This window comes from Hoplias malabaricus, chromosome 1 (genome assembly GCF_029633855.1).
Source record: "Hoplias malabaricus isolate fHopMal1 chromosome 1, fHopMal1.hap1, whole genome shotgun sequence".
In the NCBI taxonomy this organism is placed as follows: Eukaryota; Metazoa; Chordata; class Actinopteri; order Characiformes; family Erythrinidae; genus Hoplias; species Hoplias malabaricus.
The window spans coordinates 67,142,807-67,168,874 of NC_089800.1; the positions used below are offsets into that span (position 1 = coordinate 67,142,807).

The 26,068-nt window shown below is 39.4% G+C and overlaps 3 protein-coding genes across 6 annotated transcripts in view; 1 reads left to right on the top strand and 2 right to left on the bottom strand.

Moving 5' to 3' along the window:
• The first annotated feature begins 515 nt into the window (after positions 1 to 515).
• On the top strand, positions 516 to 6,412 carry ppie (peptidylprolyl isomerase E (cyclophilin E)). Its single transcript, XM_066682110.1, has 10 exons — positions 516 to 609; positions 1,526 to 1,624; positions 1,715 to 1,758; positions 2,998 to 3,024; positions 3,165 to 3,246; positions 3,894 to 3,997; positions 4,129 to 4,252; positions 5,307 to 5,492; positions 5,889 to 6,031; positions 6,279 to 6,412. The coding sequence occupies exons 1-10, from the start codon at positions 579 to 581 to the stop codon at positions 6,345 to 6,347; spliced, it is 909 nt and encodes a 302-aa protein (XP_066538207.1). The 5' UTR covers positions 516 to 578; the 3' UTR covers positions 6,348 to 6,412.
• Positions 6,413 to 12,750: 6,338 nt separating this feature from the next.
• LOC136696802 (kelch repeat and BTB domain-containing protein 11) lies at positions 12,751 to 17,972 on the bottom strand. Its single transcript, XM_066671491.1, has 2 exons — positions 17,666 to 17,972; positions 12,751 to 16,372 (listed from the first exon to the last, which is right to left on the bottom strand). The coding sequence occupies exon 2, from the start codon at positions 15,998 to 16,000 to the stop codon at positions 13,913 to 13,915; it is 2,088 nt and encodes a 695-aa protein (XP_066527588.1). The 5' UTR covers positions 16,001 to 16,372; positions 17,666 to 17,972; the 3' UTR covers positions 12,751 to 13,912.
• Positions 17,973 to 19,087: 1,115 nt separating this feature from the next.
• arhgef10 (Rho guanine nucleotide exchange factor (GEF) 10) overlaps positions 19,088 to 26,068 on the bottom strand; it is an 85,230-nt gene continuing 78,249 nt past the window's right edge. For all 4 annotated transcript variants that reach the window (XM_066671458.1, XM_066671473.1, XM_066671465.1 and 1 more), the window contains 3 exons: positions 24,352 to 24,474; positions 21,380 to 21,941; positions 19,088 to 20,778 (listed from right to left, as the gene is read on the bottom strand). In XM_066671458.1, the coding sequence (XP_066527555.1) occupies positions 21,403 to 21,941; positions 24,352 to 24,474 (662 nt within the window). In that variant the 3' untranslated portion in view covers positions 19,088 to 20,778; positions 21,380 to 21,402. The remainder of the gene's footprint in view (positions 20,779 to 21,379; positions 21,942 to 24,351; positions 24,475 to 26,068) is intronic.

The window sequence follows — 26,068 nt, forward strand, 5'->3', positions numbered from 1 at the left end:
TGCTGGTTTGAGAAGTCATGATTTAAAATTGAGACACTTCAAATGAGTGAAAGCTGAACTTTTAAAATGTACAATGCTCCTAATTTCATTGAGCTACATGAGCTTATCAGCACCAATATCAGCAACACCAGATTTTGAGGATATTATATGCCTATTAATACCACAAATGTGTATATCATAAATGTACAAAAGAAGAAAAAAAAACATGCATCTCCAATTTTGTGGCTTTTTAGTGAAGTACATTATTTCAACTCAGCATCTGTCCTTCATATTGTGTGAAAACTGATGAATGAACCAAGAGAAATGCTCCAATATTACTTGGAATAAAATAAAAAAAAATTACTTGGACATTGTGTAAAACATAAATATAAAAACATATATACACACACTTTCTTAATTAAATGAATAATGAATAAATCGCGCACCGCCAGTGGAACAATTCCTTGATTCATTGCAGTCTACTGAAAGTTCTTGAATAAAAGTCCCTGTGCTCCGCTACAGCAGGGGGCGGTAGAGCAGGATGTGATGGGGCTCTTGTTTTACAAACCGCCTCTGAAGAATACTGGGGGAAAACAAAGATGGCAGCGGCCAAACGTGTGCTGTATGTCGGTAAGTTCACACAACTTTACAGTAATAACGGCGACTAAAAAATTATTATTGTCGTTGTTTCGGCGACGCGCTGATGCTACGTAATCCCTCAGATCCGTTAAACCTCTGTACCCCTCTTTAGAGGACGGAAATACAGCCGGGGTCTGTCACTGAGAGGTGGAGGGCTGCAGTTAATGGAGAGGCGCTGATATAAAGTCATATGTAGTGGAGCTAGAGTTGACTTCAAGTTCACATTTTCCTTTCTACCTTAAATGGAGCTCGCGACTTTTCTAAAAGACCATTTAAATTGAGTTCTGTGTAAAATTATAAATCTATATATACATACCAATCAGCCGTAACATTAAAATGATCTCGTTTACACTCATTGTCAATTTCATATGATTTACAGACCGTATAGTTGTACTTTGTAATTCTACAGTTATAGACCGTGGTTCACCAGTTGCTTTGCATACTTTGTCTGCACACTTTCATCCATTTCTTCAATGGTCAGGACCCTCACAGAGCAGGTATGATTTGGGTGGTGATCATTCTCAGTGTTGCAGTGACACTGACACTGACGTGGCTGTTAGTACGAGTGGGTCAGGCACAGCAGGAATGCTAGAGTGTTTAGACACTGTGTCCACTCTGTTAAATACACATACCCTGTTGGTCCACCTTGTGGATGTAAAGTCAGAGACAGTTGTTGGTGATGTTTGTGCTGGTTATCCTCTAGTCCTTTATCGGTGGACACAGGATGCTGTGAGCTGGATATTTTTGGTTGTTGGTGTATTGTTAATCTGGTAGAGACATGGTTTAACAAGAAGTTTCAAGGAGGTCAGTGTAATGCTGATCTCTCTCTCTCTCTCTCCCATATATATATATATATATATATATATAATTGGGCTTGCTTATTGAAAACATGGTGTGTTTATGTCAGGTGGTCTTGCAGAAGAAGTGGATGAGAAAGTTCTCCATGCAGCATTTATTCCCTTCGGTGACATCACAGACATTCAAATTCCTCTGGATTATGAAACTGGTAAGAAACAGAAAGACACCAAAGCCTATAGAAAAACTACAACCTCCAGAGTCTGAACAGTTGTGAGAACCTTATTTTCTGTCTCTGCAGAGAAACACCGTGGATTTGCCTTCATTGAGTTTGAGCTGGCAGAGGTGAGTGGATTTATTTGGCTAGACACATTAAATAGATCTGATATGTAAATGAGAAGGGAAAGCATCTAAAACAGGAATTCCCAAATTATTTGGAAAAATCAGTCCAAAAGGAACTGTTGAATGTTCCACCACCCCAGATATGTCCTAGAGTGTCTTAAGTGAAGTTTGGCTTTAATGTTTCTCTTTATCTTAAATGTAACTATCGGGCCTATAATTTTTCACTTTAATATATTGCATTGTATTACATATCAAAGTAAGTATATTCTTTCTACTGATTTAATTCAGTGTTTGACCTTAGTTATTGTAGTTTCTTCAGTGTCTTTAATGCTTCTTTATATGTACGTCTTATAGGGTGGTGCTACATCTTATTGTTCGTGATAATATTGCAATAATTTTTTGCAATATATTTGCGTGTTTTGTAGCAAATACTGGCAAACGTGGATTTCTTTTAGTGGATTCCAACGAGCCACTTCCCCTTCTGTGTAATCACAGCCTGCAGCATATTCTCCTACATCCCTGCCAATATGAATCAGTGTTTTAGCAAAAGCAGAATCTATCATTACTAAACTTGATCGAAATCAGCACATTTCGTTCTTATTGTGATTAATTATAGCCACTGTAGTCTAATATTTCACGTGAGTAAGCTTGAGTTCATCTGTTAACTTTAGCACGGACCCTCAGACAGTACCAGGAGAACACGGGGAGGCAGGCATGCGCAGTTTTGATGGCCACTGGAGAGACTTGTTAAAGAAACTGTGATTTTTCAGCTTTTCACTGGTCATTTTGTCATTAGCTGCTATGAACAGACAGAGATTAATGCCCACATTTATATAAAAAAAAAAAAAAAAGGTGAAAACTGCTAAAAATGGAGATACGTTTTTAAATCAGACAGTGATGATTTGTTTTGTTATTTATTGAAATATAAACTTAAAAACTTGAAATATTGTGATATTATTTTAGGGCCTAACCTTTTGGTTCACATAGTAAGTTTTAATCTAAATAAATGAAGCAAAAGTGAAGACGAAAGCATTGTCAATTTCTCCCCGGACACTAATTTTAAATGAAACTCTCACTTGGAAGCCCTTTTCCGGTTCCAAAATATCACTGTACTGTTGAGCTCCTGTACAGCACCTGAAAGTACAGTGACGTATGGAAAGCCTCTGGAATACAGAGTAATGGGGCTATTCAGCAATAATTCCAAATCTAAGTCCAGTCTTGTTTTTCTTCTCTGGTTTTTAGGATGCTGCAGCTGCCATTGACAACATGGTAAGTAAAACCTTGACACTCTGATATGATGTATACTACACTTTCTCATTAGGTTCATTAACATTTTCCCCCCGTCTTATAAAATGTATTTTACCACTTCACGTCCCATTAGTAACTGTTTTAAACCCTGTGTTTTATAGAACGAGTCAGAGCTTTTTGGTCGAACCATCAGAGTCAACATCGCAAAACCCATGAGGATCAAAGAAGGCTCTTCTCGACCAGGTCAGTCCACTCTCTTCACTCTATCAATGTTCCCTAGATCAGTGGACACCAGCCCTCCTCCTAGTGATCTACCTTCCCGGCAAACTGTTGTTCCTGCCCTAAACTGTAGCCCTCTGTTAACTGACATTACTGCATCAAATCCAGCCGATCACGTGAACTTTCTGGAGCGAGTGTGGCAGATCATGGTTGGATCTAGTCTCAGAATGAAGGTAGACTTCCAGAGCCAAGAGAGAAGTTTGTACTTCTGAACACTGCATAACTTTTGGAGGAGGGTAGGAACCCCCCCCCCCTCTATTTCAGTACAGTGCTGTAAAAAAGAACTAAACGGGGGGAACCCTTAAAGGTTTTCCTTTAGTAACAAGATCAAAGGCTGCAGAATCCTGATGGACTGGTATGGGCTCTGAAGTCTGGAGTGAATCTTCAGTGTTAGAATGCAGTTATACTGCATTTTATTTCATTCCTTGTTTTGTTTAACTACAGTGTAAGGTTTTGGATCGCTGTAATAGTTTAGAAAATTATACAGCTTATATTTGAAAACAGGATGTTTTTAAATTCTAACTTAAATGATGAATATATCTGTATTAATCTGTTAGTAATCTGACATTGTCAAGTTTTGAACTACAGTGCGATTTTTACTTCTTCCTCAGTGTGGTCTGATGACGATTGGCTGAAAAAGTTTTCGGGAAAAACCACAGAGGAGACGGAAGAGGGGGAGTCAGCAGGGCAAGAGACCAACGCAACAGCCCAGGAGGTAAAATAAAAAACACAACAAAACAACAAACACTAGTGCCCGTTTATGTAAAATAAGCCAACTGCATGAATCGCTATTACACAGTCATAGTACACTGTCCCACTGCTTGTTGTGTGTGTCTGTCGGTTTAGGATGAGCCACCGGCTAAGAAGGGCAGAGCAAACCCTCAGGTTTACATGGACATCAAAATCGGCAACAAACCAGCGGGCAGACTGCGTTTCCTTCTGCGAGCGGACGTAGTGCCCATGACTGCAGGTCCGTCCACACACTCTGCTCAGTTCTTTCATTAGATCAGAGATAAATTCAAATCCTCTTAATGCTCCATCTGCACTTAGACACTGCAATTAACTTAATATACAGAGCTTAACACTGACATGTTAACTCAAAACAGACTTGGTTTCAGTATAAATAATGTGCACTGTGCTTTTCTGGTCTTTTATCTGCACTTCACTACACTAGAGGGCAATATGTGTCTTTTAGAATTTTAGAAAACCCTCCATAAGATATTATGTAAAATGTACAAGACATATCTATGCATATAATTAGTAATCTGTAATTGTTGATAGTGTTGTGATAAGAGGGGAAAAAAATATATGAAAAAAAAAATATGCTGTGATGAAGGGAAGTGTCTAGCAATCAGAACCTGAGCTCTCCCCTCCTGCAGAACAGCAGCTTAGTTTCCACTGTTCTGCCTCCTTTACATGGAAACGGTGGGAAAGCTGATGCCTGAATTTTACTGTGATAAACAGTTTGATGAACCTTAATAAAGATAATGTCTGGAAAGATGATGTTTGTTCTGATTTTAGAATGATGAGCGTGATAATTACTATTTTATCACCTCAGAACCGACCCACTCTGAAACAAAATGTTCATATTAAATATGTGTAGAATCTGTTTCCTGAGACAGACACAGGTTGCTAATCAGGAGGGATCAAAAAATGAGTACGGTTGTGTAGTAACACCTGCAGTCTGCCTCCTCTTCAGTGGAACCACCCATCTGTGGCCAAATCATTTTTTCCCTCTTGTGGTGTGCATGTACCACCAGATTATATTCTCAAACAAAACCATGACTGTTCTCATGTAGTCAGCAGAACACACAGCGACTTTCATGAATTTTTACACACCTTCCAAAACATGTTTCACGCAGAACATTCAAGCAGTACTCTGAATAAGCTGAACTTTTTGTTCTTCAAAGTTGTGATTAGTGTTTGTTTCTAGATGAACTCTCTCCCACTTCGCAAAAAGAAAAAAAAACAAGGATGTTATTCTGTGTCACTGACAATGTGTGCTTGTTTCTTTTTAATGGCAGAGAATTTCCGTTGTCTGTGCACTCATGAGAAGGGATTTGGGTTTAAGGGCAGCAGTTTCCACAGGGTCATCCCTCAGTTCATGTGTCAGGGAGGAGACTTCACCAACCACAATGGCACCGGCGGCAAGTCCATCTATGGACGCAAGTTTGACGATGAGAACTTTGTCCTCAAACACACGGGTCCAGGTGAGATTCTCTTTTGGGGGCCACCAGATCTTTGATTCATAGTGTTAAAGTTTATAAATAATATAGTCAAGGTATGTTTAGTCTGTCCACTGGATTTACCTTTTAGATAATTAGAGAATTAGAGTTGGGAGTGTACCTCTTTCTCTTCTAATGCCATTATTGAGACCTTCAGTATCAGTCAAAACTGAGAGAGAGCCAATAGCTCTTCTGTTAAAAGCCATTCCAGAGGAGTTACAGAGCTAACAACACCACAGTGTGAGTGAGATTGTTTGTGATATTCAGGATTGTTCTGTTACTTTTATTCTAAAAGTTAGATTTTATTATGTGATGTAGACTATACTTGCAGTACACATACGGTAACCCTCTCTGTGTCTTTATTATTTGTTTTATCTGTAGGTCAGCTGTCGATGGCAAACTCTGGAACTAACACTAATGGCTCCCAGTTCTTCATCACCTGTGATAAAACCGACTGGCTGGACGGCAAGCACGTAGTGTTTGGAGAACTGATTGAAGGCATGGATGTAGTAAGGGCTATGGAGGTGTGTGTACACTGCTTAAATATTGTTGGTTAGCTAGTTTTCAAAATATATTTATTAAATGAGCATGAATGAGATCTCAAAAGCTTTTAAAACGTGAAAAATTATAAGATATAGCCTGGACAATTTGCAACATTTGTAGTACTATACAAACATTATTTAATGAACATTATCAGTGAAACACTGATTCCCCACTGTGCTTGTAATTCTGCCTTCATGAATTCATTTCTGTTCTCTCTTTTCTCTACAGGCTCAGGGAACTAAAGATGGCAAGCCCAAACAGAAAGTGATCATCTCTGACTGTGGGGAGTATGTGTGAGTTGGTGTGTTAGAGACTCTTATTTTGTATGATTGATCTGTAAATAAATAAACTTTTTTATAAAGAATAATTTATTTTTGTGTGGGTGTTGTCATGTTGTACATTAGAGTCACTTTTGGGCAACAAAACAACGGGAATAAAGTCAATATTTTGAGAATAAAGTCGTCATTTCCTGAGAATAAAATCTTGAAGATTTGAAATACCATTGTTTCCAGAAAATATAATAAATTTTAATAATGGCAGTCTGGTAGTGATGTGTCAGAAAATTTATTTATGAAACCTCCACAGAAGTGTAACCCAGTGCATGTAAACGTTTTACATTTTTACAACTTTCTGTTGTGAAAAGCGCTCGCTATATAAATACAATTTGATTGATTTATGCCACACAGCTCCAGGGACCTGGAGGTTGTGGGTTCAAGTCCTGCTCCGGGTGACTGATAGATGTTTGATGTGTTTTCCCCGTGTCCACTTGGGTTTCCTCCCACAGTCCAAAAACACACATTGGTAGGTGGATTGGTCACTCAATAAGTGTCACTAGGTGTGTGTGTGTGTGTGTGTGTGTGTCACCCTGTGAAGGACTGGCGCCGCCTCTAGGGTGTGTTCCTGCTTTGCGCCCAGTGATTCTGGGTAGGCTCCGGATCCACCACAACCCTGAATTGGAAAAGTGGTTACAGACAATGAATGAATGCTTTATATTCAATGATAGGTCGTTTAACTTCAGAGGTCATGTGTCTTACTATTGAAGTTTTTTAATGTAGACAACTGATGATTCAAACTTTAAGTGAGTGGCCTTATTATGAAACAAGTGGTTTTTTTTCAGTGCATGGACACATAAATGTAGGAATCAATCTACTTAAGATCATCCAGTCTGTTTTTTGTGGGCTGCATAAGTTTATATAAATACACAGCCCCTCATGATATGAGGGATATACAGGTGCTAGTCATAAAATTAGAATATCGAGATAAAGTTGATTTATTTCAGTAATTCCATTATAAAAAGTTAAACTTGTATATTATACTCATTCATTACACACAGACTGATATATTTCAATGTTTATTTCTTTTAATTTGATGATTATAACTGACAACTAATGAAATCCCCAAATTCAGTATCTCAGAAAATTTGAATATTATGAAAAGGTTCAATATTGAAGACACCTGGTGCCACACTCTAATCAGCTAATTAACTCAAAACACCTGCAAAGTCCTTTAAATGGTCTCTCAGTCTAGTTCTGTAGGATACACAGTCATGGGGCATTTCTAAAAATCCTTTTTTTTGTCTTGGTCTTAAGTAATATTCTAATTTTCTGAGATACTGAATTTGGGGTTTTCATTAGTTGTCGGTTATAATCATCAAATTAAAAGAAATAAACACTTGAAATATATCAGTCTGTGTGTAATGAATGAGTATAATATACAAGTTTCACTTTTTTTAATGGAATTACTGAAATAAATCAAAAATCAACTTTTTCATGATATTCTAATTTTATGATCAGCACTTGTAATGAGGCATTCTGTTTTGGCTCCATACCTCATCTCAAGTGCAGAGACTTCAGAATGATACGGTCCCCTCATCTGTGTATCTGCAAACCTTCCATCTGTGACGATTATAGAAAGGAGAAGTGATGTACCTGTGGTTGGGTGTGATCCCATTCCTGAGGTTTCAAAGTGAAGATGATGAGGGCTCCAGATGTTGGGCTCTGTGTGTTGAGCTAGGTCATTGTCTTTCGGTGCCTATCTCCTCCGCACCTTTTAAAGAGAGCAGTTCCAAGACAGGTGAGCCTACTCTCAATAGAGAGAGAGAGCAATCAATCATATCTAAGAGATTCTAGACCCCCTAGTGAATTCAATACTGAATTGAATGAGACCAAGTGGATCAGTTTACACATGAGTCTAATGTCACCTGTTAAAACCCCTGGAAAGTTATTTAACTGTTTTCTCTGGACAAATGTTAAAGCCCTTTATTTCAGATGAACAGACATCCACAAAAAACTGACCACATGGCATACTCAATCCTTAATAAATCTTAATCGTCCTGCAGTTGGATGGAGTGAGTAAACCAGCACAAACTGAAGTTAGTAATGTTCCTGTAGTTATCTGTTCCTGTCTCACACTGTTACTGCAGTTGCTGTTTTTCACTCACAGCTTCCTCATAGGTATTGGCTCCAGTTTTACCTTTACGCCAGGTATGTGTACACCACACATCCATCAGTTCCTCATGGTAAAGCTTGGCTGTAGGCGGAGCCTCAGTATATTCTTTATGATCCTATGCATCATTCTGGACTACACCTACTGGTCTCAATGTTGATGTAATTGAAACAGAAATACTTATTGATTTTTAGATGTAAAGTACTCGGTTGTAACTCTCTCACTCACTCATTTTTAACAAATGTTCCAAAGGACACACCAGTAACACAGTGGATGACCTGAAAAGAACCTAACCAAAAGAATTTAATAAGAGACCTCAGCCTGTGGAAGCATGTTTCTCCTCCGGGCAGAGTGTAGGATGAACACCATTAGTTGTTGTTCTGCTGACATTAATTTGGACAGTGCTGTTACTGTCATACTGAGTCAGCAGTGTGATCAGCCGCATGGTTTTTGGATGAATTAACCATCTCTGCTTCAGCTAGGCTTGTCTTCTTTGTGGGTGAGGTTCTTCATTTATCAATCCCTCTTTCCAAACCTTGGTCCTGGAGCACTCTGGAAATTTTTGTAAACTTCTCGTTAACATTATTAATTTCTGCAGGGAAGTTGGTGTTTAACACAGGAAAATCCCAAAATACGGAGGAAACAGGGTTCCCCTGGACCAAGGTAAAGAATATGTGGCAGTAAATGATTTATTATGCACTGTTCCGACACCTCAATGTGACATTCATTCACAATGAGAGACATTCTAGGAGTGTCAATATTGCAAGATAATGGCATTCTGATAAAGCTTTTCCAAATATTTCTCCACCACATACAAACATAACCTAGTAATGACACCAGCACTTACAAAACAGATGGGCTGGGGGTGGGGAGAATGGATCTATTATCTAAATTTTGATAATGTAACATATCATATTTTTCTGTCGACTTTATCTAATTAAACAATAAACTGCAATAAAGGAACTGAGGTAATAATAGACTTGGGGTCACACCTACTGCTTACTACCGCAGAAGTACACCAGTGCCTGTATCTCATGTTAGAGCACACCCTCTCATGTATTATTGCTTAAGTCACCATGTTAATTGGTGTTCATAAGCTTTGATTATATTTTAGTTACATCAGCTTCCTAGCAGGCTTTGTACACCAGGAATGTCTTGGTCAGTTGAGCGTATTTGGGTGAAGGAATCTTGATTCAAAAATGGTAAACCAGCCTTAGGTCTGTAGGTGTAAATCCCAGAACTGATTAGATATATATCCGTTTACACCCTTGGACAAAGCACTTAACCCCAGCTGTTTCAGGAAAAATGTATCCTATAGAATCACATTCATGCCTCATGTGATTTACATTTAACTTACATTAAACTACTACAATAATGCCGCACTTTATTCATTATTCAGAAAACTCTCTTTCTCTGTATATAGTCACCGAATATCGTGTCAGATACACAGTGAACTTGAATTGCTACTTCCTTAACAGCATTTATCCCATGTTTTCTTAAGCTTAAGAATTGATGCTTACACAACAGGAAATGAAATAACCACAGAGAACTTAAGTAAAAACATCCTGTTCTATTAAGTACAGTATGTAGATAATCCTGTTTCTCTCTCACTCTCTCTTTCTGTATCTCCTGATCCCTATACTCCGCTCGTACAGAGTTCTGATGCCGTTCTTACTCTTCCTTGGAATTGCAGACACTTGCACCTACAACATGCTCTACGTTTATCTTTGACCTTGGACTGGGGCTTAATGCTGACTGCAAACACGTCCTGGTACCACCTTTCGCAGGTAAATCTTACAAGTGTCCTTCATTTATAAAGACCCTGAGTCTATTATTGGAACTTTATACCAAACTATCTGTTAAGACATGGTGACTTCTGGTTCCTGTCATTCTCAGTGTAAAGAAGAAAGACGTCTGGGTCTCTATGTTTCCTTACAATTAACCATTTCACACTTGAAACCACTCTGGATGACTTTGTTTACATTCTTTCCATTCACGTTTACTTTCTGGCAGGAAGATCCTAGACTGGAGAAGTATGGGAGATAATTCTCATAAGCACATGTTGCAGTCTTGAACCTCTCCTATAGTAGGTTTAGCTGTAGCAAGAAGGATGTTTGGGCATGCTGTGCAGTAATATACCATGACCAGCAGGTGGCGCCTGGACCAAACGAGTCTACCTTAGACTTGAAAAGAAAATGCATATTCATAGGCCAGGGTAAACGAAAGATTGGACAGTATGTAGACGTTATGTAATATGTACATAAATGCAGGACTGTTTGAGCAGCATTTTCATCATATATGCTTCTCATCAACATCACATTGTGAAAATATTATTTCCAGATGCATCTCTCCAAAGAGAATTAGTCTTTGATCATTAAAGGGGAATTTCACCAAACTCTCAGTATGTAAAAACGTTCCTTCAAGGATCAGGTTTTGATCGTCTTGGTTGAGTGGTGTATGCAGGGCATTACTGGGCAAAACAGTGCCTTTCATGGAATCACTAGGCCAGGTAGGAACACACCCTGGACAGGGCACAGGTCCATCACCTGGCATCACACACACACATACACACACCCCTGTGGACACTTGTATAGCATACCAACATTTACATAACTGAGTTGACGTTACATAAAATATTGGGAAAAACTGGTGGAATTCCCCTCAGCTGGTGCTCTGATAATACCGATGCCCACACATGAATCACTGGCATCTCAGCAATGTCCACACACTCACTAAAGCATCCAGAGACAGAATATCAATACAAGAGTTCCAATGACCAGCAAACAAACAAACAAAAAAAGTTTTATTTTCAGAGACATATGTTTGTTAAATGGTTAAACTGAAATCGAGAGTTAGAAAGCTCTGAGCCACGAACCTGCTAATCAAAGCATCCATTTAACAGTGCAGCACAATCCAGCACACCTCAGCCATACAATAAAGCCAGCCTGTCAACAGCATACCACACTAAACCAGCCTATTCACATCCAGAATGCTCGAATCAAAATCTGTCCTCAGAGCAGTGATAACATCCCGGTCCAGAAGCATCCAGTCACGTTAAAGCACAAATCCAAGCCTTGAAACTGTCCATCTTCTTCATGTAAGAGAAAAATACATCTGGAATAAAAAAAAAAAACAAGAAAGACGAAAGGGCTGCGAGTTGTACAAGAGGATGTGAAAGAGTTTTGACATTTGTTCTGTGCTTTAGAAAACCATTCAGACTTTGTGCCTTGGTAGAGAGCCATCACAACTTATTAGGTTGCTTTTCAGAAATGAGATAGATTTGTACGGATGCACAGCGAATAAAAATACATCTGCAAATATCAGCACTGAATGATGTTTAGATTCGACTGATACAGCAATATGTATATATAATAATCTGTGAGGATTAATTGGGTTCAGCAGTTAGGTCAATTACAGATTATTAGTTCTGTAACTCTAACTCATCCCAGGGGTACTGGATAGAGCTGTATCACTCCATAGAACACAGCTCTACTGCTTGAAGGCCCTATGTTTGTGCGCATAATACAACTCTAGCTGTTGCTTTGCACTGAGCATTGTGATTTTTAAGTTTGTGCAGCTGCTTTAGAGCATCCCGTTTCTTTCCATGCTTTTCAATGGAGCTTAAACCCACTTTTGTTTTTTGTAAGATCAAATATTACAGGTAAATTTAGTCCATATTTACTTCACAGACATCGACCCACAATCCCTGTATTAGTGCATCCCTACAGATCTGCCCTTTCACTTACGTTATACAGAAATTTATCCTGAATTAAATTTAGTTTATACATCATGGTAGTTTGCTTATTAAATAATTCACTTTTAATGCAGACGTTGTTCCAGTTCTAGTAACCTTCAGCAGCAGACTTGGACTGACATTACTCTGCTGAATTTTTTCATGATAGCAGCAGTGACATGACTCCTTTGCCCACAACCCTTAGAATATTATTGCTGAGTCAAGAATGTACGAATCCAGCAATGTTATAAATACTGAATAGTACAAGTCCAGTTTCAACCAGCCCATGGATGAAGAGATTGCCACAGTCCAAACATTCGTCATTCAACCGTTTAATGTTTACTTAATTAGGACTATCTTAAGAGATAGGGATGAACGATTAATTGCTGCTATAATGCAGTTTGCAAGAGTGTAGTTTTTAAATGTTTGAATTTGGAAAGTTTAAAGCAATAACACTCATGGTGTGTTATCACAATCACAACACACCCCCCCCCCCCCCCCCCCCCCCAAGAAAAAGGCCTGGGCCCTAATTTACAGGAAACAATCACAACTGGTTTTTCTGTTGTCACAGAGAATTAGAGATTCTCCCCAGATTGTGAAGTAGAGAAACAACAGTTAATCTATGTCTGAATCATGCATTGTCCTTTCAGTGGAATCTGAGCTCAGCAAATCTAAGGAAAAGTGCTTTAGATGGAACGAAGTCTGCCACCCACTCTGATCTGCCTAAGACCCACACAATCAGACTTTTCGTCTTTGGCAATGCTTCAGTTATGTTATAATTGGTTCGCTATCGGGGACAGACCCTCTCTGTTTTGCCATTTTTCTCCTCATCTTGTTCTCTTCACGGCTATGGGGATTTATATTGTTAGGTATATTCTGTTCTATACTACGTAAACAGGTTATAGCAACTGAATTAAATCAGGCGGCTCAACTGGAAAGTCCCCATTTCTGTAGCCCTTGTTAGTAGCTAATTAAAAGGTAATCCAAAAGTTCTGAAGTACCTATATACATTCTGCTTTTCCCCGAGAGTTACGTCTTTATCATTTACTGCATGCTGCTAAGGAAAGAGAATGCGCAAGTGCTTTGTGCTCATATAGAAGGTGTTCAGCTCTAGGTAGAGTCTAACGCTGACAGCTTTCCTAGTTCAGTGGCTTTGCTTCAAGTATCTCAAAGGCATTTGCTCACAGGTTCATGTTATTTAAATACTGTAGTTTCCTATATTTGTGCTATTATTCTTGAGTTTAATATCATTAAATTATTTATAGTAGCATTCTTTTAGACTAGTTCATATATTATTTGCATAGGATCGTGGCTTAGGGGCAATTTATAGCTTTTTTTGTGCTCATGATGGCCAACATATGACACTGGTTAGTTTTGCTGCCCAAAAATTTCTCTTCAACCTTCCAAGTACAAAAAAGTGCACAAAACAAATGGAACTGATAAAATGCATCGAGACACTATACATGTAATGTTACTGTCCCGCAACATTGAAACAGACAGGCTTGTCTGTTTAAGGCGTCCCACGGTAATGTCCATTCCCATGCAAAGAGAAACATTCCTAATTCAAGCAGTTAACCTGGGCATAACTTCACAAGAAATAAAGCTTTTAAAACTGTAATCACTGCTCATGCTTCTTCACATTTCCCTCCGGTTCTTCCCTGATGAGTCACATGAAAGAGAAAAATCACACATTTCGGTCGCCCCTGTTCGGCAAGCTCAGAACAAATGGGAATAGAACTCCTTTGGCCTCCATGGGAGCTTTGAGAGGTTCCTCCGCAAATCGGGCACCTTCCTCCTCGACAATAAACTGGAGAGTCTGAGTCTTGTTGACACAGTAGATGCAGTTGCCGATGACTGCGCACCTAAACGGCAGCGGGCTTCCTTGCTGATAGGAGGCGCAGTCGTGCCACATCTTCACAATGGTGTTGTACTTAAATACGTTGACACCTTGTTCACGGTTGACGTCAAACCTGTAGATAAAGCTTTTCAGCGCCACCATGTCTGTGGACTTCTTCCGGCTGTTGTTGTATGGACACTCCTGCCACTCATCCCTTTTGGGGTCATACTTCAGGAGGCGGTAAAACAGAGAGCCTCCGGAGACGTACAGCTCACCGTTGCAAGTGGTCGCCTCATGGGCAACTGCGAAAGCTCCTTTGGGTAAAGGAGCAACATTAGTCCAACGGTCCATGCGAGGGTCATATTTTTCCACTGTAAAGAGACACTCCCCACCGATGGCATACAGATATCCGTCCATGGAGACCAACTTGAGTTGAGACCGCACTTGGTTCATTGGGCGTATCTCACTCCAGCGATCTGTAATGGGGTTGTAGCAGAAGACTTTGTCAGAGGCTTTACCCTTCTCTCCATAGCCTCTGATCCCACCTGCCACAAAAAGGTAGTTGTACATGCAGCAGATGCCACAGCCCTTGGTGTTGATATCGTCAGGCATGATGGTCAAAGTACGCCAGTCTTTTGTGCTCTCGTTGTAGTAGTAGATCATATGGTTGTCCTCAAAAGAAGCACTTGACAGTGGGCTCTGGGGCCGGCTGTTGTTCCTGCTGGGGGGTCTGCTGCCTACTCTGTCAAAGACATCGTTGATCTCTGCCACCATCAGGCAGTTGCGTCCGTCCATGCGGTTCTTGAGGACAAGGTCCCTCTCTGAGCCAGTGAGACGTCCGTAAACTGCAGGATCTCGCAGGACCTGCAAGAAATTGTCGCTAATGAAGCGGTAAGCCGTCTCCTTCAGTTCACTTAAGCGTTGCTTTTTAGCGATAGTCAAAATTTCATAGCAGTTCTCGGTGGTGAGCTGAGTGGACATGGTGTCGATGGCAGCCTGCACAGCACAGGGAATCTGCAAGATTTTTGCCCCTGTGATGACATCCACAACATTGTTCTTGTTTACATTCATTTTGGAGGAATAAACGTAATCTATCAACACGGACAGCGTCTTGTAGCTCACCCCTTTCACCTTCAAAATGTCCCGAGAAAGCCGTGCCTTGAAATAATCACTTTTTTCAGCCAAAACTGATTTATGTGCCTGGATCTTCTGTCCACCCACTTCAATGACTAGGTCAGGCTCTTCTCTGGCTGAGACAGCATTGCTGAGCCCATTTCCACTGTGCGCTACATCCTGTGCTGGTTCAAGTGTAGAGTATCCGTATGTTGGTCTATGGGTTGTTCCAGCTCCTGGTGATGAACTTAACAAATTGCCCACTGCTTGTTCCAATAACCGTGTATCCTGTGACATAGGGGGGGCATTCCTAAAGTCACTTTGATTCCTCAGGGATTCAGTCTCGGCATAAATCTGAGATGATTTAAACATTTCTTCTCCAGTTTCTGCTTTCAAGCTTCCAAGACTACAGGGAACTTCAGCTGTAGCCCCATACACCTCGTCTCTTACTCCATTCTTATGGAAGCACTCACCCTGTTTACCACTAAGGTCCAGTGCTTCTGCTTTAGAGCCACCCATTGGCTGAATGTGATCCTGAAACCCACTGTCACTAGAGCCACCATCTTGCAGGTAATCTCCTGCCCCGAGGCTCTGCTGTCCCAAACTGACAATTTCTGTCAGACTCCCAGATTCCACTGTATCCCAAGATGTCTGCTGGCACAGAGCTTGACGCTCTGAGACAACAGAGCTCCCTTGCCTTGGAATATGGTCCTCATTCCTTTCAGTAATGATGGACTGTTGCATGGCATCGTGGCTGGCAGCATGAAATATAACATCTGCTTTCACGGTGAACATGTTCCTTTCTTGCAGAGAGTTGTTCATCCTTTCTCAGTCACGGTTTGCAATTTCAGACCACAGGTTATTAAGCCAAAAGTGAAAAAAATCTGTATATTTTTTTTTCAGATTTTAGTAACATTCATCCTTTGCTGATACTAACTCAAAACAAACTCCCAGTAGGTTTCAATGTTGATTAATTATTTGTGTCTAGCTAGAAGTCACTCACAGCCAGCACTGCTTCATGTGTCCTAACTGAACTGCCTCAGCACAGCAGTCTGGATCTGCTGATTGCTCGCCAGCTCCATCAGAGGGCTTCATTTCTGACTTGATAAGAATGTGCTGTGTTTCACCCTCGCGTCGCCTTTTGCTCCCACTGCCTGTGTTTATCCTCTAAACACAGGGTTTGTTTCTTCCAGCCTGTATCCGAAAAAAAGAAGAAAGTTATTACATATAGTCTACTTCATACATCACAGATTTGTTTGATATAGTTATTGCGATGGATATATACATAATGTTATATCAGAGAGAGACAGATGTAAACTGTGCTCAAATTAGATGAGGAAAGACACAACAAATAACATCACATCACATGAGAAATATTTCAGAAAAGATTGTCAGTGCGTTTGATTCTATGTTCATTCATTTTTTCCCTGTGATACAACAGAAATATTTCCTATTAATATAAGTAATCAGATCAGTGCCATTTCCACTGTGTATTTATTTACAATACGAATAGTTTAATTTAGATTTCATGACCCCTAGGATAGGTAAGAATAAGGTAATATTCAGCAGCTAACAAGGTCTCAGCTTACAGAGATAGTGTGTAAAGAAGCTTCAAAATGTTGTCACTCCACCGTTGATATATTAATGTTTTGTGAATTCACTGTTAGCTTAAAATTAAAGACAACATAGATTCATATGGGAAACACTTCTATGAGCTGAACCCCCAACACAAAACAGAAAAAAAACATAAATCTGATCTAACTGTAACAAAAATGATCCTTAAATAGCACTCGCACTCTGAGATTAGATTTTTGCTGTGTATTTCTTCTGTAGGAGAGCGAGGGTTTATATAGCAGTTGGTGCCTTAACGCTTCGTCCTAAAATGACGTGTTTCAATTAAAGTTTCAATCCTTTTTGAAGCAGAAATAACAGTAGAGTCAGTATCAGACGTTAAGCTTTCAATTTCTGTATCGCCCCAGTCTTTACAAATAAACTCTGACAGGGGGCGCTCTTTCTTCAAAAAGTCTTTAAATATAAAAATATCCCAATATTTGTTTCCCAAAATTATTTATCGCATCAGTTGGACAGGAGATGACCCCGTTTTCTTATTTATTTACGCTGCTCTTTGTGGAGTTGAGACATTCTGCTGCTCAGAAAACCCACAATGTGTCCAAAGGTTAAACCCAACGATAAAAAGCAAATCAAACGATCGATGTTGGTAGAAGGAGGACGTGAGGGAAACATTCCTCAGATAAATTCGCATTGACATTCTTCCGAAGTCGAATATTTCGCTTTTTAACGTTTCACCGACCCTCCACATATCTCTGACTGAAATCAATCCTCCCTCAAGAGGTTAATGCATGTAAACGGTTAACGCCTTTTTCTGCCGTTGAGAATACACCAGGACTTACGCTATCTCAAATCACAGTAGAGATATCAGCTCAAGCTGCGTTAGAAATTCGCTTAAAACGGTAGATAAATACTTACGGCTCAGGTGAATGTTCGTCTCAAACCGTCTCCTCTGAGCACTAACGTTACCACAAAGCTGTCTTATGTAAGAAAAACACGACACAGTCCTTGCTGCAGGTATTATGTAGCGCTAACAGCTGAAAGGTGAAATTCTCCTCACGAATAAACAATAAACGTACAGTCAACGGTCGTCCTCAACGAGCAACAGCATCGGTTCAGTCACCACGGCTGAAAACGAGCTGCTGGACGTAGTGAGCACAAAGGCTGGTCCATTCAGCGTTTCCCCTTCTTTTTAGACAAGTTTATATGATATATCCTCTTCTATTCTTCACGTTTCTCCACAGAAAGGGCGAATACCTGCAGTGTAGGACCTGGTAATAGGTTAGTTCTGCGGAAAGACAGTGGAGTTATGGATGAAACCACACCCCCTTTGTGTTAACCCTACACTGAGGCAGAGCTGCTGAGGGCTATTGAAATATTCGTGCATATCTGGAATGGTCTGTGGGCAAACGTGTGTCTTTGGGGCAAATATTTTTTTGCGACTCCCGTAGAAAATCCTATTTGTAACGTCACTACATTAGAGTCTTCTTTTGGTCAAATATCCATGGTTCTCTTACAAATATGTCTCAGACTTCAAACAAGTTACATGAAAATATTTTACATTTAAATGGCAATCCCGTGCTACATCATCAAGCCTGTAATATGCATATAGAAAATGGTTGAGAGTGGTTTGATACAAAATAGGAATATGATTAAAGCTGGAAAGGCTCATCTGGCAAATGCCATTTAAATGCATTTAATCAGTCAGCTTAATAGTGAAATTGTAAAATTGTGGCCCAAACCTTAAGGTCACCAAAAATTGGGGCAATGATGGCATTCCTAAAAAACTGCCACGAGGATTATGTGAACTCCCGAAATGGACCAATTTTCTGACACAGGAATATTGTACCAGACAGCTGCACTTCTCCCCTCCTTCCCCATGTGGCTACCCAGGGCAAGCACTGTTATAACAGAACAAATGCCAAGGCCTAGACACTCATTTTGCTTGACAACACACTTGTCAACAGCTCTGTCACCACAAGGGCCCTGTTAATACAGACATCAGCTGCTCAGACATCAACATTCAACAGTGGTATTTCTGTGCTAGCAACAATAAGACGAGCTGAGAGGGTGGTGGGGCTGTGTATTGACCTTGGACTGAGCTGTCAGACATATCATTTGCTCAGCGCGAGCTCAGGAGACTAGAAATGAAGGTGTGAGTTTCTATTACTGAAGCATTTTCCCTCACAGAGGCTGCATTTTGTTATTTTTATTTTCTGTGGTGTCACTCACAACAATAAAGTATTTGAACTGTGTTAAAAGGTGTTCCTCAGGGGTGTATAATTGAAACAGTTTAATCAGACAACCAAATATTATCACTATAAATTGTAATTATATGAAGACAATTGTATTAACATTTTTTATTTCAAAGCAAAATAAATGTAAATATTTGGAACACTCCTAATCGATGAAGCACTCATTTCAGCTGGGAAATGTGGAGCAGTGGATGGAGTAATGGAGCTCCATCTGATACAAAGAGGATGTGTTAAAATTGGGTATGTTGAAAGGAAGCACATAAAATGAACAAGAGTTTCAAAGCTGTCATGTGATCTACTTTTATGATACAGATTGTTTTTTTCTATTTTTTTATGTTTGCTTCTATCAAATCTACAGAAAAGAATAAGGGGAAGCCTCATGGAATAGTTTCACATGCTGTAATCATCCACACAGTTATTTACTTCCATTACTTCATGCGCTCCAGGCAACAGCTTGTTCAAACAAGTTGTGGGACAAAGTAAAATGTGTCATTATACAAAAGAGTCTGGAATATAACAATGGGATGTCCCAGTTGATACCAGTACTGGATTCATTTCCTTTGAGTGAAACCTTTGTCAGGAAATGGAGATGTTACAACTGTGCACACAAATGTGAGAAATGTTTAAGTAAACGTTCATCCAAAAAGAATTAGGCCCTTTTAATATTTAATTTCTATCTTGTTGAAGACAGTTCTTTTCAAGACATATCTGGCAAGCAGAAAAATGCAGGGCACATTACTAACATCACTTTTTCACTTTAATAAAACTTCTCATCCCTCTTTCCATCCACATTTAAGGCACTGGGGTCACAGAAAGCACCATTCAAACAAACAGGCATTCTTTCTACCTTCTTTTGGCCACTGAATTATGTGCTTGATGCCACATTAATACAAAGACAGGTGCAAAAAAAACAAAAAAACAAAAAAAAAAAAACTCAACTGTTAATGATTTGGTAATAAAGGAAGGGTTACTACAGATGTACTAGAAAGGCTGGAAAATGCTGGTCAAACCTATTTAGATTCTAAAAGACAAGACAGACATACATACTGATTGGTGTCATATAATAAAGCTTTCTTAATCACATTAAATATTCATAAATGGCTAAATTAACTTATCTACGTAGTGACTGATAGAATTGGTATATCTCCACTTTCCTTTGGGAGCTATAGGAAATCTGGCCAGCCAGAAGTCCAACTGATATCTCTGCTTTGAAATTATCATCCAGTTTTTAGGTTTCAGGACTAAAAACCAATATTTTGGCTGAAAAGTCTAGTCAGAAACTCTGGACAAATAAAAAAAAAAGTGGGAAGCTGGGACAGATGTCTGTGATACACTGATGGAAAGTTAAAGCCTGAGAACTACATTAAGTGGTGTTACAAATGACATTTTACCAATATTTAAGTACACAGCAGCTAGAGATGCATAGAAATATGTTGCATTAGCAGTGTTACTTCAGTTCAAACAGTTCAACACAGACAAAGTTACTGTTAATTGGCGTCTTATTGCAGTCTATTCCCTGTCCAACTAGCATTTGCCATTAACAATATTTCAAGTAACTCGATGGGTCCAGAACTATGCGCAAGTGGTTATACTGCAGACATCATGTCTGCAGGACTGAGAATGAGCATTGGTTTAGACTGTGTAATCTCTTCCTCGAATATCCGTTTCCCTTTAGTTCAGCAGTAAACCATTTTTTACACCACCATGAATCTTCCACTGAGCAGGGAAAAGCCTCTGAAATGCCCAAAGAAGAACTGTGCACCATGTAATGCCACCCTGGAGGAGAAAAGACAAGAAAAAACAACAACAAAAAAATAAGAGCAACAACTGACAGTGGATGTGTGTACAGGAATTTGATTTGTAAATCTTATTTAGTTTTTCTAACTTTCTCAGTATGTTGAATACAGTATATCTAGACAATAAAAGTTGAAACGGACATATTTATATATATTGGACGTTGTTGGTTTGTGGACTATTCTCAGTTCAACAGCAGTGACACTGAGGGGTTTAAAAATCCAGCAGCACTGCTGTGTCTGATCCATTCATTCGAGCACAACTAACATATCACCACAATGTCAGTGTCACTGCAGCGCTGAGAATGATCCACCACCCTAATAATACCTGCTCTGTGGTGTTCCTGAAGGGGTCCTGACTGTTTAAGAGCAGCGTCAAATGGGGATCAAGTATGCAGAGAAACAGATGTGCCCCTGAATGGTTAGTGGAGCTGATAAAATGGACAATGAGTGTAGATACAAGGTAGGTGTTCCTAATCCAGTGATCGTTGAGTGTAAAATTGTACTTCAACTGAACAAACTCTAACATGACATTGCCTTTTAGGACTACACCTTTAACTATCTACCCGTCTCCTCTCACTCACCTTTACGAACTCTATCTCCAGGCTCATGCATTGAGAATGGGGATCTGCCACACCATTATGGTGGACACGTTCTCCTCATGTCGAGACTGCCTGGTCTTCCTGTTGATCCGGCGGTGACCCAGTCCTCCAGAGACCACCAGCATCGAGCTGACATCCATCCTCTGCGCTCGCTTGGCCTTCTGGGAGTGTGCAGGGTCATTCAAGAGGTCATAGATGGTCCCATCCTCTGGGCCGTGCTCAAGGGAACTGTGAGAGGGTGCCAGGGAGCCACAGGAGGAGGAGTGAGAGTCCTGGAGAACTGGATCTGGACCAGGACCCGGATCTGGATTAGAGCCAGGATCAGGATCAGGAGAGCTTCTACTGCTACTGTCACCCAGCCACACACCTCTGTCACTGGACGTAGCTGGAGCAGATCCTGGTCTGCTATCCTCCAGAGCTGCACACTGGCCAGAACTGGCAACTGCAGGAGCTCCAGTGGCTGTTGGCTGGTTACACACAGGCACAGCTGCAATGAGGAACTTCACAGGGCCATGATGAGCATGGAAGGACACCATGCCCCGCCCTGAATAGACAGAAATGGGGAGAGAAACAAATAGTGTTCATTTATCCCTGCACCTCACTGGACCATTTGTATTTTATTTATGAAACACTGCACTCACAGATACATGAACTGTTTATGGATAATGCACAACTAATTAATAAACTGTACAGACAATAACACACACACATTGCTGCTGTACAAATACAGCTGGGCTATTTCATTCTAGTCGTATCTCCTGTTTGTGTTTATTCTGATATATTAAAGTATGTAGAACAGATATAATGTCTTTTATATATTTTATAACCAATAGAGATACAAAATATCTAAACATAGCAGAAAATGCACAGGATGGCTTCTCTTTACGGACCATAGCATTAATAACAATAATAGTTTTAGTTTGGAATTCCCATATAACTCTATTTTACACATAATCTTTAATTATCACATATATTTAAAACATTAAATACAAACCAGTCTTCACTTGAACAGTTCAGAGCACAGTTCTGCAAAGAATGCTTTATGCTTCATTAATACAGAAACAAGCAGCATCCTATGTTTTATAATTATACTTCATGTTTGTTCAGCACAATAAACACACCCCTGATAAGTACCTAGACTCTGTCTTACATTAACACTGAAGCAAAACTGAAAGGTAGATTTATATTGTAAGAGTGGCCTGCAGTCAGCTGTAACAAGAGTCCATGCTCTCTCTCCTCCCTACCTCACTGAGGAGTAGTGTTTGGTCCTTTAGTTCTCAAAAGGTTAATTACCAGACCTGCTTCAGAACATCAATTATGTACAAATTACTTTTACCAATGTAGACAATCCTCAAGAGATCAGCTATAGAATAAAATTAAACAGACATTTCACAAATTATTAAATGTTACAAAAAACAATGAGGTTCTTAAAACCAAAAATGATCCCTATCACATCTTTAAATGCTTTTATCTTAAAGACGAATGGAAAAATCTAATTCTATTATCACTAAGAACAAATCCAGAGCTGCTTGTGTCTGTCCTTCCATTGTGAGGATAAACATCTCAACACGAAGTCTGAAAGGATGTGGAGCTGTCCAGAAAAGGAAATAGACTAAAAAGAGGAAGATCTGCAAAACATGCAGCTGAGAACACACTGCAATGTGGAGGCCACCGTTACAAACATTATTACAGGCATAATGCAAGGTCACTACAGGACAGAGACAAAGGGCTTATAAGGGTAAAATAAGATGGCAAACATTAACCTCTCCATCACAGTGCATTTGCAATGACTTGGATAATGAGAAATTGAAAGTGCTGCGAAGAATGGAAGCTGTAATAAAGTTAAAGGGTGGATTCATTACATACAGGAAACGTGTTTAATAGCAGAAGCTTGCTTTTTGAATGAACTTGAACTTACTGTTTGTTTTAACTACAGATTAAATAAATGGAGTGTTACTATACTTGCCTTTTCAGAACAACGTTGTTACCTCATAACTCTAGTTAAAAGCTTGTGCATCATTTCAAAGAAAGGAGTGGGTCTGCTCTGTCTCACATGCTTTTACACTCATCTCGACTCAGACAAAAGGGTAATAGCGGTTTATCTAAATCTGGGGTGTGCTCCATTTCTGGGCCTGAGTTGGACTGCAGTATCCGGAGGCCCCAAGGTCCTAATTACAGTCTGATTCATGCGCTGAGAGTGTGAAATTACCCTGTTTCAGCACAACTCACTGGGGAGTAGCCAAAAAGCCTTCAGACACCAAATGCATCTAAGAGTCTAGTGCAATTAAGATGCAGTATCTCTATGAGAGTGGAAGACTTCAGAATAAAGTTGGCCAGTCTGGGACCTGCTGAATAATTACAGGATCTGTGCATTGGACCCATTCAGTGCTGAAGGTCAAGTATTTGTCCAGAAGGCATGTTTACACTTCCTATGTATCTGTATTAATGAGGTTAAATGAATGCATTCATAAGATGTGGCACACAGGATACCTTTTAGTGCCTGGCATGAATACACACAGAAGCTTCTTAGTACTTTTTCATTGCAAAAGCCGTTTTATATTACTTAATAATGCCTGACACATGCCTGTCTAGTTACTTTATACAAACGTGTATGCCATTATAATGTCAAGTTCCATAATAAACTAAGTTAATAACATCTTTGTAAACTAGTAGATCTTGTAGAATTTCTTTGTAATGATTTCAATGTCATGAACACATTATAATGCCAAATACATTAATACATGTCATGCCTGATTTTATTTGGGAACCACTGCTTTATTCTAATATATAGCATATTTTTCTTCATTTTTTAAAGGCTGTTTTCTGGGTTCAGAGCAAGGCTACTCTAATGCAAAATTACACAGCCAGCACTGAAAATGCTTTTGAAAGCAGGGCTAATCTCTGTAATCCTGTTTAAGGGAAAGACTGTGTGTACTCTTGAGGTTTAAACCCACCTGTAACCTTGGGGATCCCCTGTAGTCTGGGCACAGACAGAGCCACTGTTACTCCGAGATTGGTCCCCACCAAAAGCAAACCATTACACACCAGCAGACTGCTCACTGAGACCCTCTGGTTACCTAGAGGAGAGATGAGAAGCTATTTTTAGCGTCTTGTGTTTATTACATTTAATACAGTGAAACCTTGACTTACGAGTGAATTAGCTTACGAGTTTTCCAAGATACGAGTCGTCGCTGTGTCAATTTTTTGTTTTAAGATGCGAGCCGAGATCTGAGTTACGAGTGAGTGAGCTTACCCCACCCGCCACTAGGTGGTCCAGCGAGCATTTAGTTCACTTGATTATCTTGCTGTGCATCTATCGCAGTTTTTTGTAGCATTGTAGCATTAAGTGTGTAGCGAGTAAGTTAAGTTAAGCAATAGAGCACAAAAATAAAAACTCCCCCAAACTCCTCCGACAAATCTCCTCCACCTCCGCCAGCAACTTCATCTGATCAAAGTAAATACACTTAATATAACCAGTTCCTATCTTTATTTTCTCTTTTATTATGTATTATTTATTTTTATACATAATTTGTTATTTACACATACATTTTTCTGATTTAAAAAAAAACACGTAAAAATGGTTTTTGAGGGGCTGGAACAGATTAATAGCATTTCAATTAATTTCAATGGGGAAATTTAATTAGATATACGAGCAAACTGAGATACGAGCTCGGTCACAGAACGAATTAAACTTGTAGGTCAAGGTATTACTGTATATTAGAGAAGCACATGGTTAAAGCAAAATCACAGTTTACACAAGTATCCCCTTTAAATGAATATAGTCAACTGAGGATCAATTAGAATTATTATAAACCATTTTGATTCCAAAATACTGTTCTTTATTTTGCATTGTTTTAAAATTCAGTTGTACATAAATCAAAGCACACATGCTTAAATTAGCATTTTAAACACTTTTGTGCAGTATGTTGTTGTATGTTGATGCTTTGAATTATTCAAAATTCATCATTTTGTATTTGTTTTGTTGTTGCCCTTCAACATTCGTGGACTACAAAACCCAGCATCAATTACAAAATGTACATCATGCATCCACTGAGATTTCTACCTCGGCAAAGAAATCCTGACTGCTAGCATAGCCACTGATCCATAAATTAATACAGACACAATATTCCTCTTCATAACCTTAATGTTAACTGTCTATTTTGATTCAACATTAAGCATAGCATTTTAAAGAGTATATATTAACCGCTTGTAGTTTTTCCTGAAGTTATATACACCATGAAGATACATCATCAGAAGGTATATTTCCTTAGTCTTTAAACAAGAAAACCTCACATTAGAGACTACTGCAGCACCACTTTTAAATCACCACTTTTCACATTTTTTTTCCATTTTGACCAGGATGCTCTTTAAATTTTCTACATCATCCAAATCTATATTATATATGCACAGTTTTAGGGGTCATCATGATGTCTTTATATATACTTGTATATATACACAATGCTAGTGGGTACTTTATAAGTGTCCATTGCTCATTAGCACCATTAGCATTCTAACTGCAATTAAGAAGCCAAATTAAGACAAGAACCATGTCAACCAAATACGAGGCCATAGACATTTTTACCAAGTGACTTCATTAAACAGTTTTAGGGATGACTTTTCCTGTTCTATTAAGTGTGGTTCTGGAGAAATTATTTTGAGCCAGTTGGGGAC